Consider the following 15,103-nt stretch of genomic DNA (forward strand, 5'->3'; position numbering starts at 1 on the left):
AGTGTGGAGAAAATACAGTTTCATACCACTGAATTTGTGAAATATGGTGGAGGAAGGTTTGCTTTGGTCGTGCATGGCTGTCACAGCACTGATCCCATTGATGACACACCTGCTGCGGACAGCGGCATGATTGCAACGACCCCAATTCAAATACTTCTGGTCAAAAAGTGCTCTGAAAATGTAAAATAATGCCGTAGTCTGACCACGTTTAGAGTCCACCATACAACGTCTGGAATCTGACACAGTTTCACTGGATTTATGAAAATGGCACAAGTTAGATGGAGCCACGAGTTCGACAAAGCAGCCGAAACAGGTGACACATAAATCTTAATAAAAGCTGAGGAAATCTGTAAAACCCACAATAGGAGTGTGATGCATACACCCTGTACATTGCAAAATATCCTGGGAACTCTCCAATGACACACTGTGACTCAGCATATGATCCTCACTTGAGTGAGCCAATCAAAAGGTTTTCAGCTGAAAATAATGCACTTTGTGTCCATATTTCCTACTCTCCTGCTGGCTATGAATAGTGATGTATCAGGGAGTACACAGAGGAAACAACAAACTGACATATGGTGTGAATTCTAAAATATGTCTTCAAATTAAAGGTACCAGGGGCGGTCTGGTAGTCATTATGGATTTGATTTCAGCTCTCTGCTCGGAGCTCACTGTCTTTTCCACTTCATCTCCTATATCTGTCAAACCATAAAGTGCCCCAAAACCTTGAAATCTTAATTCTGTCTGAAATTTCCATACATGTCAATCACAGAGTTTCTTGAGATTGTGGAGCAACTAAGACCGAGGCATTCAGGAGGACCACTATGATCTTTTGCAAATAAAAAACCCACTGCTGTAAGGACATCTTTCTTTCCAAGTTTCTCTCGTCTATCAACACCTTCCCATTCAGGGCCGCCAGAAGTGGAGTAGTAAACCTGTCATGTTACATGTCCTCCATAACCTCAGCGTCCATCGGCGCTGCATACGCGGTTTCGTATATCAATCAAATTGCAAAATGAGGGTCTGCTGCCATCCAGTGTGTGGTTGTGGCAGTCATAACACACAACACCTCACGCTTCAGTGTATCCTATACGTCCGAGTCACTTCCAGGACCCCGATTTTCAGTTAATCCTGTCACATGACCTGGATTTACTTAAAGCCTTTTCCAGAAATTGGAATTATGCCAAGAATTTACAACAACTGTTCCAGGGTGGCGCTGACATGGAAAAGAACGGGTTTGATGTAAATGGTTTATATCAATGTTGAAGTCCACATGACAAGATTCGCCGAACAACAGGGCCCTAGTTAAGGACAAGTGCAAGGCAACATTCTGTTCCACACTGGTATTTACACCGATCAGCCATAACATTGACCACTGACAGGTGAAGTGAATAACACTGATAGTCTTATCATGGCAGCTGTCAGTGGGTGGGATATATTAGGCAGCATGTGAACATTCTGTCCTCAAAGTTGATGTGTTAGAAGCAGGAAAAATGGGCAAGCGTAAGGATCTGAGACTTTGACAAGGGCCAAATTGTGATGGCTAGTCTGCAGTGGTCAGTACCTATCAAAAGTGGTCAGAGGAAGGATAAGCGGTGAACCGGTGACAGGGTCATGAGTGGGAAAGGCTCATTGATTCACGTGGGGAGCGAAGGCTGGCCTGTGTGGTCCGATCCAACAGATGAGCTACTGTACTGTAGCTACTTTGAGCTACTGTAGCTCAAATAGTGAAAAAAGTGAATGCCTGTATTGATAGGTGTCAGAACACACAGTGCATCGCAGTTTGTTGCGTATGGGGCTGCGTAGCCGCAGACCATTCAGGGTGCCCATGGTGGCCCCTGTCCACTGCTGAAAGTGCGAACAATGGGCACGTGAGCATCAGAACTGGACCACGGTGGCCTGGTCTGATGAATCAGGTTTCCTTTTACATCACGTGGATGGCCAGGTGCGTCTGCGTTGCTTACCTGGGGAACACATGGTGCCAGGATGCACTATGGGAAGGAGGCAAGCCGGCGGAGGCAGTGTGATGCTTTTGGCAATGTTCTGTTGGGAAACCCTGGGTCCTGCCATTCATGTGGATGTTACTTTGACACGTACCACCTACCTAAGCATTGTTGCAGACCGTGTGCACCCTTTAATGGCAACGGTATTCCCTGATGGTATTGGCCTCTTTCAGCAGGATAATGCTCCCTGCCACAAAGCAAAAATGGTTCAGGAATGGTTTGAGGAACATAACGAGTTCAAGGTGTTGACTTGGGCTCCAAATTCTCCAGATCTCAATCCAATTGAGCAGCTGTGGGATGTGCTGGACAAACAAGTCTTAGGTCTAGTGGAGTACATGCCTCGACTGATCTGGGCTCTATTGGTGGCAAAAGGGGGACCTACACAATATTAGGCAGGTGGTCATAATGTTATGGGTGATTGGTGTATGCATTTCTAATAGAGTATGAACATGATAAACACCATGAAAAGGCCATAGATTGTTTTGTTTTTAGACTGGTGACAAGTATGAGGGCAAGGGACCTTCTAGTAATTTAGAAATGTAAATCAACATGAAGTCCAGAGTATACAGAATGCGTTTTATTACATCTAAACTCCTACATAAACAGATAACATTTAATAAGTAAACAATTTCTTCCAATGCAAGTAATAAATATTTTTTTCCCACTTAATACTTTATACAAACTGACACTGGTCTACTGTACAAAGATTTTGTCCTCATCTTTCTTGAAAAGCCTTTTTATTATCTGCTCGGAAATATGAAAACAGAATCAGGGATTTTAAGGCAGTGAGTGCAAATGTCAACTTATCAGTCTTGAAATTCAGTTAATCAATTGGACATTTTTAAAGTTATTGTCCACTATATAGTACAGCTATTTGTATCTAAAAATATATAAATGAATTTCTTCCTGTCATGTTTCTTGGATGAGTCAAAAACACATTAACTAATATTTTCAAACTCCCACATTTGAACAATTGTCTGTCACTTTTCCATTGTGATATACAAAAACATCTGAAACATTTTCCCTTTATCCATCTTCAGACAGCCATATCATACACAAAGTGATCAACAGAAGTCTCCAATGCTTTTGGTCAACGTCCACTCAAGTGTCCTAAACACATCGCCATGGCAACTATTCATAACAATAATTAAGTCAGTAAATTTACAGACATTGGCTGAAAACCCAATATCAGGGAAAAGCGCAACTATGTGACTTAAAGAACCACGAGGAACAGAAGACAGAGCACAAGGCAGCATAAGTGTCCACATGCCTGTGTCCGTGTAGGTGAACCAGCGTCGTGGGAAGGTGATGGAGATTGAGATAATGGACAACTGATGTGGATAGCATCTGTTTAAATACACACCACTTCATGCGACGATGGTCAGAGAGCAATGCCAAGCTAAAACCGTTGACCGATCCAAGACTGGGGATACATCGCAATATTACCAAATCAGGAGGACTTCAGAATAAGGCCTTTCCACGAACACACAAGGCTACCCTGGGCATTTCAAATGGGGGGAAAAACATGCAACGACATACGCTCCCTAGAAACTTGATTAATAGAATCAAAAACTAAAATAAAATCAATCATCCAAATAAATAAATCTGTGATTGGACAAACTTTAAAACATCTGGCCTAATAAACTAAATATCTTAGTCGCACTTTGTTAGTCTACCCTAAACCAACTGGGTACCCTAAACCAACTGGGTACCCTAAACCAACTGGGTACCCTAATCCAACAGGGTACCCTAAACCAACAGGGTACCCTAAACCCTGAAAAAGCACAAAGTTAAGATGATCAAAGTGCGCCTAGGAAAACACGTGATTCTGTATGAGCAGTTAAACTATACTTCTGACAATACACAGCTAAAGACAAACCAAAAAGCACATTAAATTAATAACGATTCAGCAAAAACACAGATGGAACTGGTGTATGGCAGCGACAAATACACACACAGAAATAAAGTGTAAAAATATATAATATTTATATATAGATAAAAAATAAATAAAATACTGCACAACAATGTTCATTCAGAAGACATTGTCAAAAACACATTTGATGCAACCAAAGACCCAATCATTTAAGAGTGGAGGGGGGGCCAGGAGGCAAGAAGGAGTGAAAGGAAAAGAGAGTCGCCACAGAGTCCATATTGATTGGCTGTAAAGTCTGTTTTTGTTGTTTGCTCTGGTTCAGGACACTAGACGGAGAGTGATTGAGCGCGGTGTCACAAGTAATTATGTTGAGGGGGAAACTAATTAGGCTTGCAGTGAAGAGTCAAGGCAGAGGATTGGAGCTCAAAGACCTTGGGAGAATGACACTGCAGAAACGTCACACTGGCTACAAGGACAAACAGCATAATTGTGCAATAGGCCTCTGAGAGACAGGGTTAAGTAGGTAATGACTAGTAAATCCACCCACAGACTCTTTCATGTACCTTGGAAGAAAGAACCTACCCAAGAAAATTTTTAAAATATTTGCCTTTGTAAGAGCCTGTTGTCTCCACAGCAAAGGACTTTGGAAAATGACTACGGATGCCCCGGACAAACCCTGCACTTTCTCTTCTGATTGTCCATGTTGGTGGGTAACTGACGCAGCAGAAAAGTGAAAAACACTGACATCACTGTGACAATCTAGACTTTCTTCAAAGTCTTGTAAATGAACCTTAATGGCAGTTCTTCAGTTCCAGTGATGATCTCATGTGTCTTCCACCAGCAGTGTGTTGAGATCTGACCCATGTCCTGCACCTTCCTTTCCTCACTAGGGAGTTCATACTCATGTTCACTAAAAATATTTTGTACACTAATGTCAACTTTGTGTAAATTCCTCATCAATTCTGCCTCTATAGTGTGTAAATTGCAAGCAGTACCATTTCCCCGAGTCAAATGTGTAAATGTACTCAATGAATGTGATTTTGATGACCTCCCCTTTACCTTTCTATTTGAGCCAGGAAAAACAGTGACAAGGCCTGCCAGCTTCCCAAGCTACAAAACAGTATCACATTACCATCCCCTCTGAAACACAAGTAGTTCCACCCTCACCGAAATCTGCCAATTCCATTTGAACTCAGACCAGTTGAGTTGGATGGAAACCGCTTCCCCATTAAGAGAGTGGCAATATGAGATAAATAGTGTTATTATTATAAATACTGTGTTCATCTCAGTGATCTGCTGTGGTGATTCATAAACAGAGAAAACCAAGAGAAGAAGAATGTGTGTTTGGGAAAAGATCCTTCAACTGAAAGCTCCCAGGCATTCACCGGTACGTCTGTGTGGGCGGAGTTTAAAACATTCTTGGCATTGTGCAGAATGATACAATTGGCCAAGTAAACAATTCTATCAGATTCTTTGGGGGGGATTTAAAATAAGTGTAAAATTGCCCTTTTCGAGTTAGACATTCTTTATCTAGCAGAGTTATTAACCTAAAATGTATCAGTATATGAACATGACAGCACAGATGGTCTATTGAAGGGTCTGAGGCGGAAGAAAAACGGAACAGATCAAAAAGCAAATTTTACCCATCTCTGCATTCCTCAAAATCTCAAATCCTTAAAGAACGCCTAATAATGCCATAATTTAAACACGTAACACAAAATAAAATGTACGATGAACTGTCAACCAAGGGAAACGTACTGTCCTGAACAGGAAATCCTACAGTAATTAGTGGAGTGGAGATTTTAGAGAAAATGACTACTTGTCAAGAGACGCTAACACTGTAATGCTATGGACGTATATGCCGTGAGCCAAAATCAAATTATAAGATGATTTGAAGACAGTAGAGGTAAAGATATACAAAGGTTTAAATGATGGCGCAGGGCAGCACATGTATCTGCATATAGCTGCGTGGTGGGGGATACATCTTCAGTCTCCAGTTCCAAATAGTAAGAGGTCACTCACAGGACAGACAGTTAATTAATGTACAAAAGTAAAAGAGAAAATATATTTTTGTTCTCTGTACACTGCTTTGCTCTCTTCATAAAAAAGAAAAAAAAGAAAGAAAAAGAAAACAAACAACCCTTCCTCTGTTTTCTGAGCGGCTAGCGTCTCTTGTAAGTACCGGGCAGTACCGGGCCACATTCTCCACAGACGAGGCCCGCAGACCTCTCTGACGACTCGCTGATCTTGGGTCGGCGTAGTGGAACGGCAGTACTGAAGACGGTCTCACCACACCAGGTCCCAGTCCAATCCATCCAGGCTGTTCCTGGGTGGGTCCAGTCTGACCGCGCCCTTTAGGGCTGCCTCCACCGCATACAGCCGCCACGCTGTTCTGAGGTCAGCCTTTGTAACCTCCAAACCAGAGCCCCGGCCCGAACGGGCCCGCCCCACCGCACTCTCTCCATCCGACAACTAACAAAGCCTTTGTCCTGGACCCAGCCGCTAGTCGCCGACTAACTGTCAGTCCAGCGAGATCACGTCGGGCATAGCGCCGTAAAGGGCAGCAGCCGCGGCCACCTCAGCGCTGGAGTGCCCACCCGCGGCGGCGTGCGTGTGCGAGTGTGTGGGGTGGGGGTCCCGCATGATGCCGGGGGAAACCAGGCCACCGCCCCCGCTGTTGACGGGAACCAGGGGCCCGGAGGACGGCGCCCCCGACTGGTCCAGGAACATCTGGGAGGACGATGAGGAGGAGGAGGTGGTGGTGGCATAGGGCCGGAAGTGGCTAAGCAGGAGGTCGTGTTCATCCGAGGCCGAGGCGGCAGCGGCGGCAGCCATCACCATGTTGTAGTGCTGCAGGGGGACAGACAGAAGAGTCAGACACCTGGACCGTGCTGTGGTGCTGTAGTTTTGTGGTGTTATGGTGTTATGGTGCTGTGGTGTTGTGGTGCTGTGGTGCTATGGTGTTGTGGTGCTATGGTGTTGTGGTATTATGGTGCTGTGGTGTTATGGTGCTGTGGTGTTATGGTGCTGTGGTGTTATGGTGCTGTGGTGTTATGGTGCTGTGGTGTTATGGTGCTGTGGTGTTGACCTAGAACGGCAGCGGTAGACATGCTACGCTGGAAACATACCTGATGATTGTCCCCTTGGAGAAAGGAGAAGAAATTCAGATCTGTGGACGAAACATTCAGTCATTCTCTACGGTTATGTAAGGTCAAATGTTGGCCTGACAAAATACTTTAATACTGACATTTTGGTTTACACACATCCATAAAAGACTCCCGAAGACATGTGTGATGGTGGTGTGTGTTAGTAGCTTTGAGTGTGCATGTGTCTGAGATTGTGGTTGTTTTGTGTGTGTGTGTGTGTGTGGTTGTTTTGTGTGTGAATGTGTGTGCGTGTGGTTGTTGTGTGCTACCTGTGAGGTCATTGGGGGGGTGATAATAAGGTCTGTAGTCCTGGATAAGAGGCGGTACAGGAGGAATATAGCTGGTGTCCACAGCAGCCATGCTGGGTGTCCTGCTCATTGGAGATGCCTGGTGATGGAGGTTCAACACTCTGCAAACACACAAAACACACAGATCGTTAACACACACACACACACAAAAAATACTAACACAGACACCAAGAACAATACAGTTAGATGTAGGTCAGAGCCAGGACTGTGCCACTAGCTGACCGATTGTTCAGCGTTGCCTAGGGAGCAGGGGTAGAGTGACTTCCTGGTCTCATCAGGGCTCCGGACAAGAGCAGAGGCCAACAGGTGATCAAGCGTGCCGTCACATGTTGACCCACGAGACTTACGGGTTGGACAAGCAGTGGGGAAATGAGCAGGGCGGGTCGACACAGACCTTCAACTCTCTTGAATCTCCTGAGTTGTTCCGATGAGAATGGGCCCCAGCAACAGTACCAGTCAAAAGACTGGACACACCCACTCATTCAAAGGTTTTCATGTGGCAGTCCTCATGAGACAGTTTCTACAAAGAACTTGATGGTTCTTGCAGCCGCACTTGATGAACAGTTCTTCACATTTTCCAGATTGACTGACCTTCGTGTCTTAAAGCAATGGGGGACTATTATTTCTCTTTGCTGTTTGAGCTGTTGCCATAATATGGACTGCTACAGTACAGACAGAATGGTCTTCTGTATAACAATCCGACTTGTACCAACACAACTGATTGGCTCAAATACATTAAAAAAAGAAATTCCACAAAATAACTATGCCCGACTGTTAATTGAAAAGCATTCCAGGTGACTACCTCATGGTAGTTGAAAGAATACGAGTGTGGAAAGCTGTCATCAAGGCAAAGTGCGGCTACTTTGAAGAAAATACAACATGAAATGTATTCTGATCTGTTTAACACTTCTTTTGTTTGCTACGTTTCCCTAAGTGATATTTCGTAGTTCCGATTTTATGGTATGGAAAAACAAAGAAATCCACCTTAATGAGTAGGTGTGCCCCCTCTTGACTAGTACTGCACATCCGGACATTACGAGACTGAGAAAGTCTGAAAGAAACGGGGTGAAAATGCACATAAAGACCAACACATGAAAGGTGGAATCGGAGTCTCACCCCTTGTTGACGACGGGGGACGAGGTGGGGGACAGGGAGGGGCAGGCCCTCTTGGGGGGCGGTTGGTCATCATCGTCCTCCGAGGAGCTGTCCAGGGTCAGGTCAATCACCTCCACCTTGACCTTACTGCTGCTCCTCCCATTGTGGGACGATGAGCTCCTCTGCTCCCCTACGGCCCGATGGGAGCCTGCCAGGGAGAAGATGTGAGGTCAATCAATCACATCCGGTTACATTTTCGAGGTCGGACAAAGACGCGCAGGGAAACGGAGAACAGGAACAAGACAACTCCTCCCCTAATTACATGGTGCTACTGTCGAGTCACACAGCAGACACTCCTATCCAGAGGGACTTAACGGTTAGGGCATTCATCAAAAGATACTACTCTAATGATCAAGTATGTTAAATGTGGCAGGGCTGGAGCACAATCCTGTCCTTCCACACTGCCTGGTGTCACCTTCCAATCCGTTGTTGTAGGAGACCTCCTGCACATCCTTCTTTGTCCTCATGGGGGCCCAGCTGCCATCCTCCTTGAACTGGATTTCGTCACAGTCCATACAGCTGTTGAGGATCTCCATAAACAGCCTGGACAAGAAACACAGCACAACACCAGTCTGAATGGACCGCGAACGGGGACATATTCGCTCTACGTCACATGTATTCATGTTCATTCATGGTTCGCATTGTTACATATAGAGTTGCATAAATTATTGGCACCCTTGACAAAGACAGGCCACAGGGCTCAAGAAAATAAAATCTCATTACTTGTTCTCTTTGCTAATAAATAAGGTAAACCTATATTAACTTACACTACAATTGCACAGAGAAAACGTACTACTTAAAACTAAAAATGTTCTCAAACATTTTGATTTTAAGTGATGGGCAGTTCAAAGGATTCTAATAAATGCTAACCATTTTGGCGTTAACATTCCCCTGTTAATCTCAGTATAAAACTGCACTGAGACCACCCAAGGCTTCCAGTTTTGGGATAAAAGAGATAAGCACATAAAGTAACATTTTCATCAGTCACCCTTGAGACAAAGGCTTGTTGACCTTTAAATGAGTCTGCAAATGGGCACAAACAATCATTTAAGATTCTAAATAAAACACCATTATGGCAAAAAGTAAAACAACTTGTGGAATACTAGTAAACCTGCCAGGAAGAGAATGCAAGAGCATCATGGTCAAATGCACAGCGAGGACGTTCAGGAGGAAAAGAATCCAAGGGCCTCAGTCGGAGAGTCCCAGAACTTCACCACACCTGGGCGCCACCAGGTCACTAAATCTAATCTATGATAACGACCGAGAGAAGCCGTAGAGGATGTATTGGCACGGGCGTCGTTAGGCCGGAGAAACAAAAAACAGAAATTTGTCCCGTAGCACTGAAATTAGCACACTGTTTTGTTCATCAAAAACAAATAACTTTAGGCTACACCTTTCTGAAGAGAATTATTGCAAACCCGCAATTTGGCCAATGTATTTGTCACTGTAGAATCAATCAATCAAATGTATTTATACATTTTTACAACAGCAGTTGTCACTAAGTGCTTTTACAGAAACACTGGGCCTTAAACCCCAAGGAGCAAACAACAGTAGTGTTGAATTTCAGTGGCTAGGAAAAACTCCCTAAGAAGGCAGAAATTTAGGAAGAAACCTAGAGAGGACCCAGGCTCAGAGGGGTGACCAGTCCTCTTCTGGCTGTGCCGGGTGAGATATTAAGAGTCCAATTGGAATAATTAATAAATGCATGTGGGCTAAATCCAGAGTTTATTTAAATTAAGTATAAGTATGACCAGAGGAACAAGGACAGGGACAGCAACGGGCCCCCCAAACCAGATACTCTGCAGGTGTGGACCAGGACCTCATGTCCTCCTAAAGTTTAAAATGGTAGGAGATTGGGAAAATTCTGAAAATGCATTCTTCAGATCAACAACGATTTATAGTGGAGAAGGAGAACTTAGTGGGGAAGGAGAACTGACCCAATCCCCCAGCACAATAGCGTAGCAGGTTAAGACCTAGGGACTGAGACAGGGGGGGTCCAGCAACATTGTGGCCCTACCTGGGGGAGGCCCCAGACAGGGCCCAACAGGCAGGAAATCAATCCACCCACATTGCCAGGCATCAACCAAAGGGATACCCACCAACCGCAATCACCCTGAATGAGGGCAGAGTATTGCCAGCAGAGTACATCCCAATTGCACAAGTGTGCAACAGAGAGACAACAACAAGCCAGTGACTCTTCCCCCGAAAGGCTTTGGAGGGAGGGCATCCCAGTGGCGACGAGAGCCCTCCTAGCAAGACAGCAAGGGTGGACAGTATCAAGCCTACTGGTCACCTTCACACCCCGGGCCAGGCTACACCTAATTATAAACTGTGCTGTAGAGATGAGTTTTTAGTAGACACTTGAAAGTGTGCACTGAGTTTGCATTTCTAACCTTAATTGGCAGATCATTCCACAGTAGTGGAGCTCTTTGAGAAAAGGCCCTGCCTCCAGCTGTTTGTTGAGAAATTCTAGGTACAATTAGAAGGCCTGAATCTTGCGATCGTAGGTTACGTGTAGGTATGTATGGCTGGATCATTTCAGCAAGGTAAGTAGGAGCAAGTCCATGTATTGATTTATAGGTTAACAGTAAAACCTTAAAATCAGCCCTAACCCTAACAAGCAGCCAAGGACACTAGTACAGGAGTAATGTAAAAAAACATTTCTAGTTAGGATTCTAGCAGCCATGTACAGCACTAATTGAAGTTTATTTATTGATTTGTCAGGGTAACCGGAAAGAAGAGCATTGCAGTAATCTAGTATAGAAGTAACGAAAGTATGTTTTAGTTTTTCTGCATCCGTTTTTGATAGAAAGTTTCTGATTTTTGCAATGTTTCAAAGATGAAAATAAGCAACTTTTTAGACATATTTATAACGCCAAGGTTTCTTACAGTATATTGGGAAACGACCATGCAGCCGTCGAGGTTCACAGTGAGATCTTTGTTTCTTGGTTCCTAAAACGAGCATTTCTGTTTTTCTTGAGTTTAAGAGCAAGAAGTTCTCAGTCATCCACTACCTAATATCTGAAACCCATGCTTCCAAAGTAGCAAATTCTGGGGCTTCTCCATGCTTCATTGAAATATATAACTGTGTCATCAGCATAACAGTGAAAATGTCCATTGTGATTTCGGATTACAACGCCCAGGGGCAGCATATATAGTGAAAACAATAATGGGCTCAGAGCCGAGCCTTGAGGAACACCAAAGCATACCTTTGACTTTTTAGTGAGTTTGGAACACATTTTTCCTCAAAGTAGTTCAGCTGATCGAGCAGACGTGAGTGATTTTCGGTATTGTAATGTACTGTCTATCCAGGCTAGTCTGAATACTTCCAACTTGGGGGAGCGCCACTTTCGCTCCAATTTTCTGGAGGGTTGCTTAAATGTTCTAGTATTGTCTGTGTACCAAGGAGCAAGTTTCTTGTTGTCTATTTCTTTTGTTTTTAGTGGTGCAACCGTATCTAATGTATTTCGCAGTGTTCAGTTCAGATCCTCGATTTGATCGTTTACAGATTTATTTGCTCTGTCATTAATGAGCAAACTTGTAAGAATATCAAGGTATTTATTTGTAGTCCAAGAATTTATAGTACGGCTTTTGAAACTCATTGTTTGCGAAGCACGTGGATTTCTTGTTTTAACGGTAAATGTAATAAGACAGTGATCCGATAATCCAGGATTTTGGGGGGAAATTATTACATCTACAATATCTATTTCTCGTGACAGGACTAAATCTAAGGTGTGATTGTGGCAATGTGTTGGACCTGAGACATATTAATAAAACCCATTGAGTCAATTATGGCTTCAAAGGCTTTTTGAAGAGAATCATTGGACTTTTCCATAATTAGAATACTATCTGCCATGACTGCAAGGTTAGACAAGATTTCTGTAAATTCATTGAGGAACATTGTGTATGGCCCGGGGGGCCTATAAATAGTAGCTATGTAAAACGATTTATCTGCCTGGTTAACTTTCATGAGTAAAACATAAAAAGAATGAAAATCAGTAATGTGTTTGAGAGTAGATTCATATTTACTGTAATAAATATTAGCAACACCCCCTCCTTTTCTTGATGAAAGAAGGATATGATCACTAGTATAGCCAGGAGGAGAGGCCTCATTTAAGGCAATAAATTCATCAGGCTTTAGCCACGTTTCATATAAACCAATAACATCTAGTTTATGATCAGAGATTCATTCATTTACTGCAACTGCCTTTGGAGCAAGGGATCTAACATTTAGGAGTCCCATTTTGAGATGTGAGGTGATACAATCATTCTTATTTTTATTTGTGACCGAGGTGGAGGAAGGCTTTATCTTAATAAGGTTGTTTTTGTTAGCACTACCTTGTTTAACTTCTCTCAGCCTGGAACGAGTCACAGGTGCAATAGGTAAAGCTGTACTACCTACTCTGGCTATGCTATCGACAGACTCCACTATGCTAGAAGGCTGGCTAACAGCCTGCGGCCTGACCTGCACCCTATCTCATGGTGAGGCTATAGGAGTGAGACTCCTGTCAATGTTCCTAGATAAAAGAAGAGCACCACTCCAGCTAGGATGGAGTCCGTCGCTCCTCAGCAGATCAGTCATGGCCCTATTTCTGGGAGAGTCCCAAAAAGAGAGCCAGTTATCTACAAACTCTACCTCCTGCGATGGGCAGAACTGAGTTTTCAGCCAGCAATTGAGTAGCGCTCGTCACCACCCCTAGCTGGGAGGGGGCCAGAGACAATTACTCGATTCCCACACATCTTTCTAGCTAGTTTACACACTGATGCTATGTTCTGATTCGTAACCTCTGACTATTTCATCCTAACGTCGTTGGTGCCAACGTGAATAACAATATCTCTGAACTCTCTATACTAGCCAGTTTTAGACTTCGCTAGCACTAGCCCCAGATTTGGGGCTACATTGGTGGCTCTGCCCCCCGGTAAACAGTGTACGATTGCCGGCCGATACTTTAGTCTAATACTGCAGGTAATGGAATCGCCGATGTCTAAGGTTTTTAGTTTTTCAAGCCCACTGGTAGAACATGCCTGCCAATCATTCCCCTCTGAAGACGGCTCGGGCCTTGACTCCGAGTAAATGGAGTAAATTCGAAAAATGTTTGGCAGGTAGCCAGGTAGGTAACAGCAGGTAGCGTACAGCATGTCAACAATCCCACAATGCAAATGGTAAGTCAAGTTCTAGTTCCCTAGGTGCAGAGAAATGTAAGGACTGGCATCGAATGAATGCAGACGAAGCCATGCAATCTCTTCCAATGTTAATCATATACCTTAAAAGATAAATATCTATAGCCTTTCCAACAGAAGATGAACCGTAACATCAATTTGAACAGATCTTTCAGTTTCCTTTTTGTATATCATGTTTGACTGTACAGTAGCACATTTGCCTTTTATTTTTTTGCTCCTCATGGTAAATAAAAGACTACAATAAGATGTAATTGTTGTCAGCTTAAAAAACACAAGTAGTTTTCTCAAAAACAAGTCAGAATAATTGGCACCCAACAAATTAAACAAACTAAATAGTCCAAAACGCTGATTAAGGGATTGGACCCGAAATGTCCGTGTGACAATAAAAAAAAATGTATAAGCATTTTACCCAAGTGTTGTCATATATCTTTGCTCAGAAAATTATAATATATGCCAACATTACCAAACCCTTTCTGCACATCTTTATTACAGGTGACTGTATTGATACAGGTAATGTGATGTTGGGTGCTGAATAACTTAATCAAACGGTTGTGTTGCTGGTTCCCCCAGGGTTCCTCCCATCCGATTAGCAGAACCATCAGGGTTCCTCGCAACCGATTAGCAGAACCATCAGGGTTCCTCCCATTCGATTAGCGGAACCATCAGGGTTCCTCACATCTAATCAGGTCCTCATTCTCGCTGTAACTGCAGACAACCCGACAGACAGGAAAACCTTTTTCACAGCACCGTCAGTACAGGACCGTCAGTACAGGACCGTCAGTACAGGACCGTAAGTACAGGACCGTCAGTACAGGACCGTAAGTACAGGACCGTCAGTACAGGACCGTCAGTACAGGACCGTAAGTACAGCACCGTCAGTACAGCACCGTCAGTACAGGACCGTCAGTACAGGACCGTCAGTACAGGACCGTCAGTACAGGACCGTCAGTACAGGACCGTCAGTACAGGACGCGGTGTACACAGCAGGGGGGAGGCCTCACCCGTCGATGATGAGGTGCTCGTAGGGGGCTTTCTTGTCGCAGACGGGACACACCCAGGTGGGCTTCTTCTCGTTCATCTGGATGTACAGCGTGGCGTCGAAACACTGCAGGTGGGAGCAGGTCAGCGCCCGGCACGGGATCATCAGGCGCATCTTGCCCAGCTGCACACAACACAGGCACCCTGTTAGCAAAGCTGGTGACGGGAGCGCTGGGACACGGCGGAGCTATGACCTTAACAACCGGCGTGTGCATGTTTGTTTACCGGACAGAGCAGCGACACACGCAGGCTGGTGGTGGCGATCTCACTGTCCGGGTCGGCAGTTAGCTTCTCTTTGACTGGAGGAGGGGTGGTGGGGGGTGGGTAGGGGGATGAGAGAGCACGACTCATTAGCAAACCTGCCGACACGGCGGGGCCTCTTCCGAAGGTGTGTTTTCT

At 44.3% G+C, this 15,103-nt stretch overlaps 1 protein-coding gene across 6 annotated transcripts in view; it reads right to left on the minus strand.

Annotated features, from left to right (window-relative positions):
* Positions 1 to 2,565: 2,565 nt before the first annotated feature.
* Positions 2,566 to 15,103, minus strand: part of pias1a (protein inhibitor of activated STAT, 1a) — a 55,371-nt gene continuing 42,833 nt past the window's right edge. For all 6 annotated transcript variants that reach the window (XM_020055539.2, XM_013137485.3, XM_020055531.2 and 3 more), the window contains 7 exons: positions 14,930 to 15,003; positions 14,668 to 14,828; positions 8,901 to 9,028; positions 8,447 to 8,633; positions 7,292 to 7,431; positions 7,005 to 7,045; positions 2,566 to 6,726 (listed from right to left, as the gene is read on the minus strand). In XM_020055539.2, coding sequence (XP_019911098.1) covers positions 6,397 to 6,726; positions 7,005 to 7,045; positions 7,292 to 7,431; positions 8,447 to 8,633; positions 8,901 to 9,028; positions 14,668 to 14,828; positions 14,930 to 15,003 — 1,061 coding nt within the window. In that variant the 3' untranslated portion in view covers positions 2,566 to 6,396. The remainder of the gene's footprint in view (positions 6,727 to 7,004; positions 7,046 to 7,291; positions 7,432 to 8,446; positions 8,634 to 8,900; positions 9,029 to 14,667; positions 14,829 to 14,929; positions 15,004 to 15,103) is intronic.

Source organism: Esox lucius, chromosome 2 (assembly GCF_011004845.1).
Source record: "Esox lucius isolate fEsoLuc1 chromosome 2, fEsoLuc1.pri, whole genome shotgun sequence".
Lineage (NCBI taxonomy): Eukaryota > Metazoa > Chordata > Actinopteri > Esociformes > Esocidae > Esox > Esox lucius.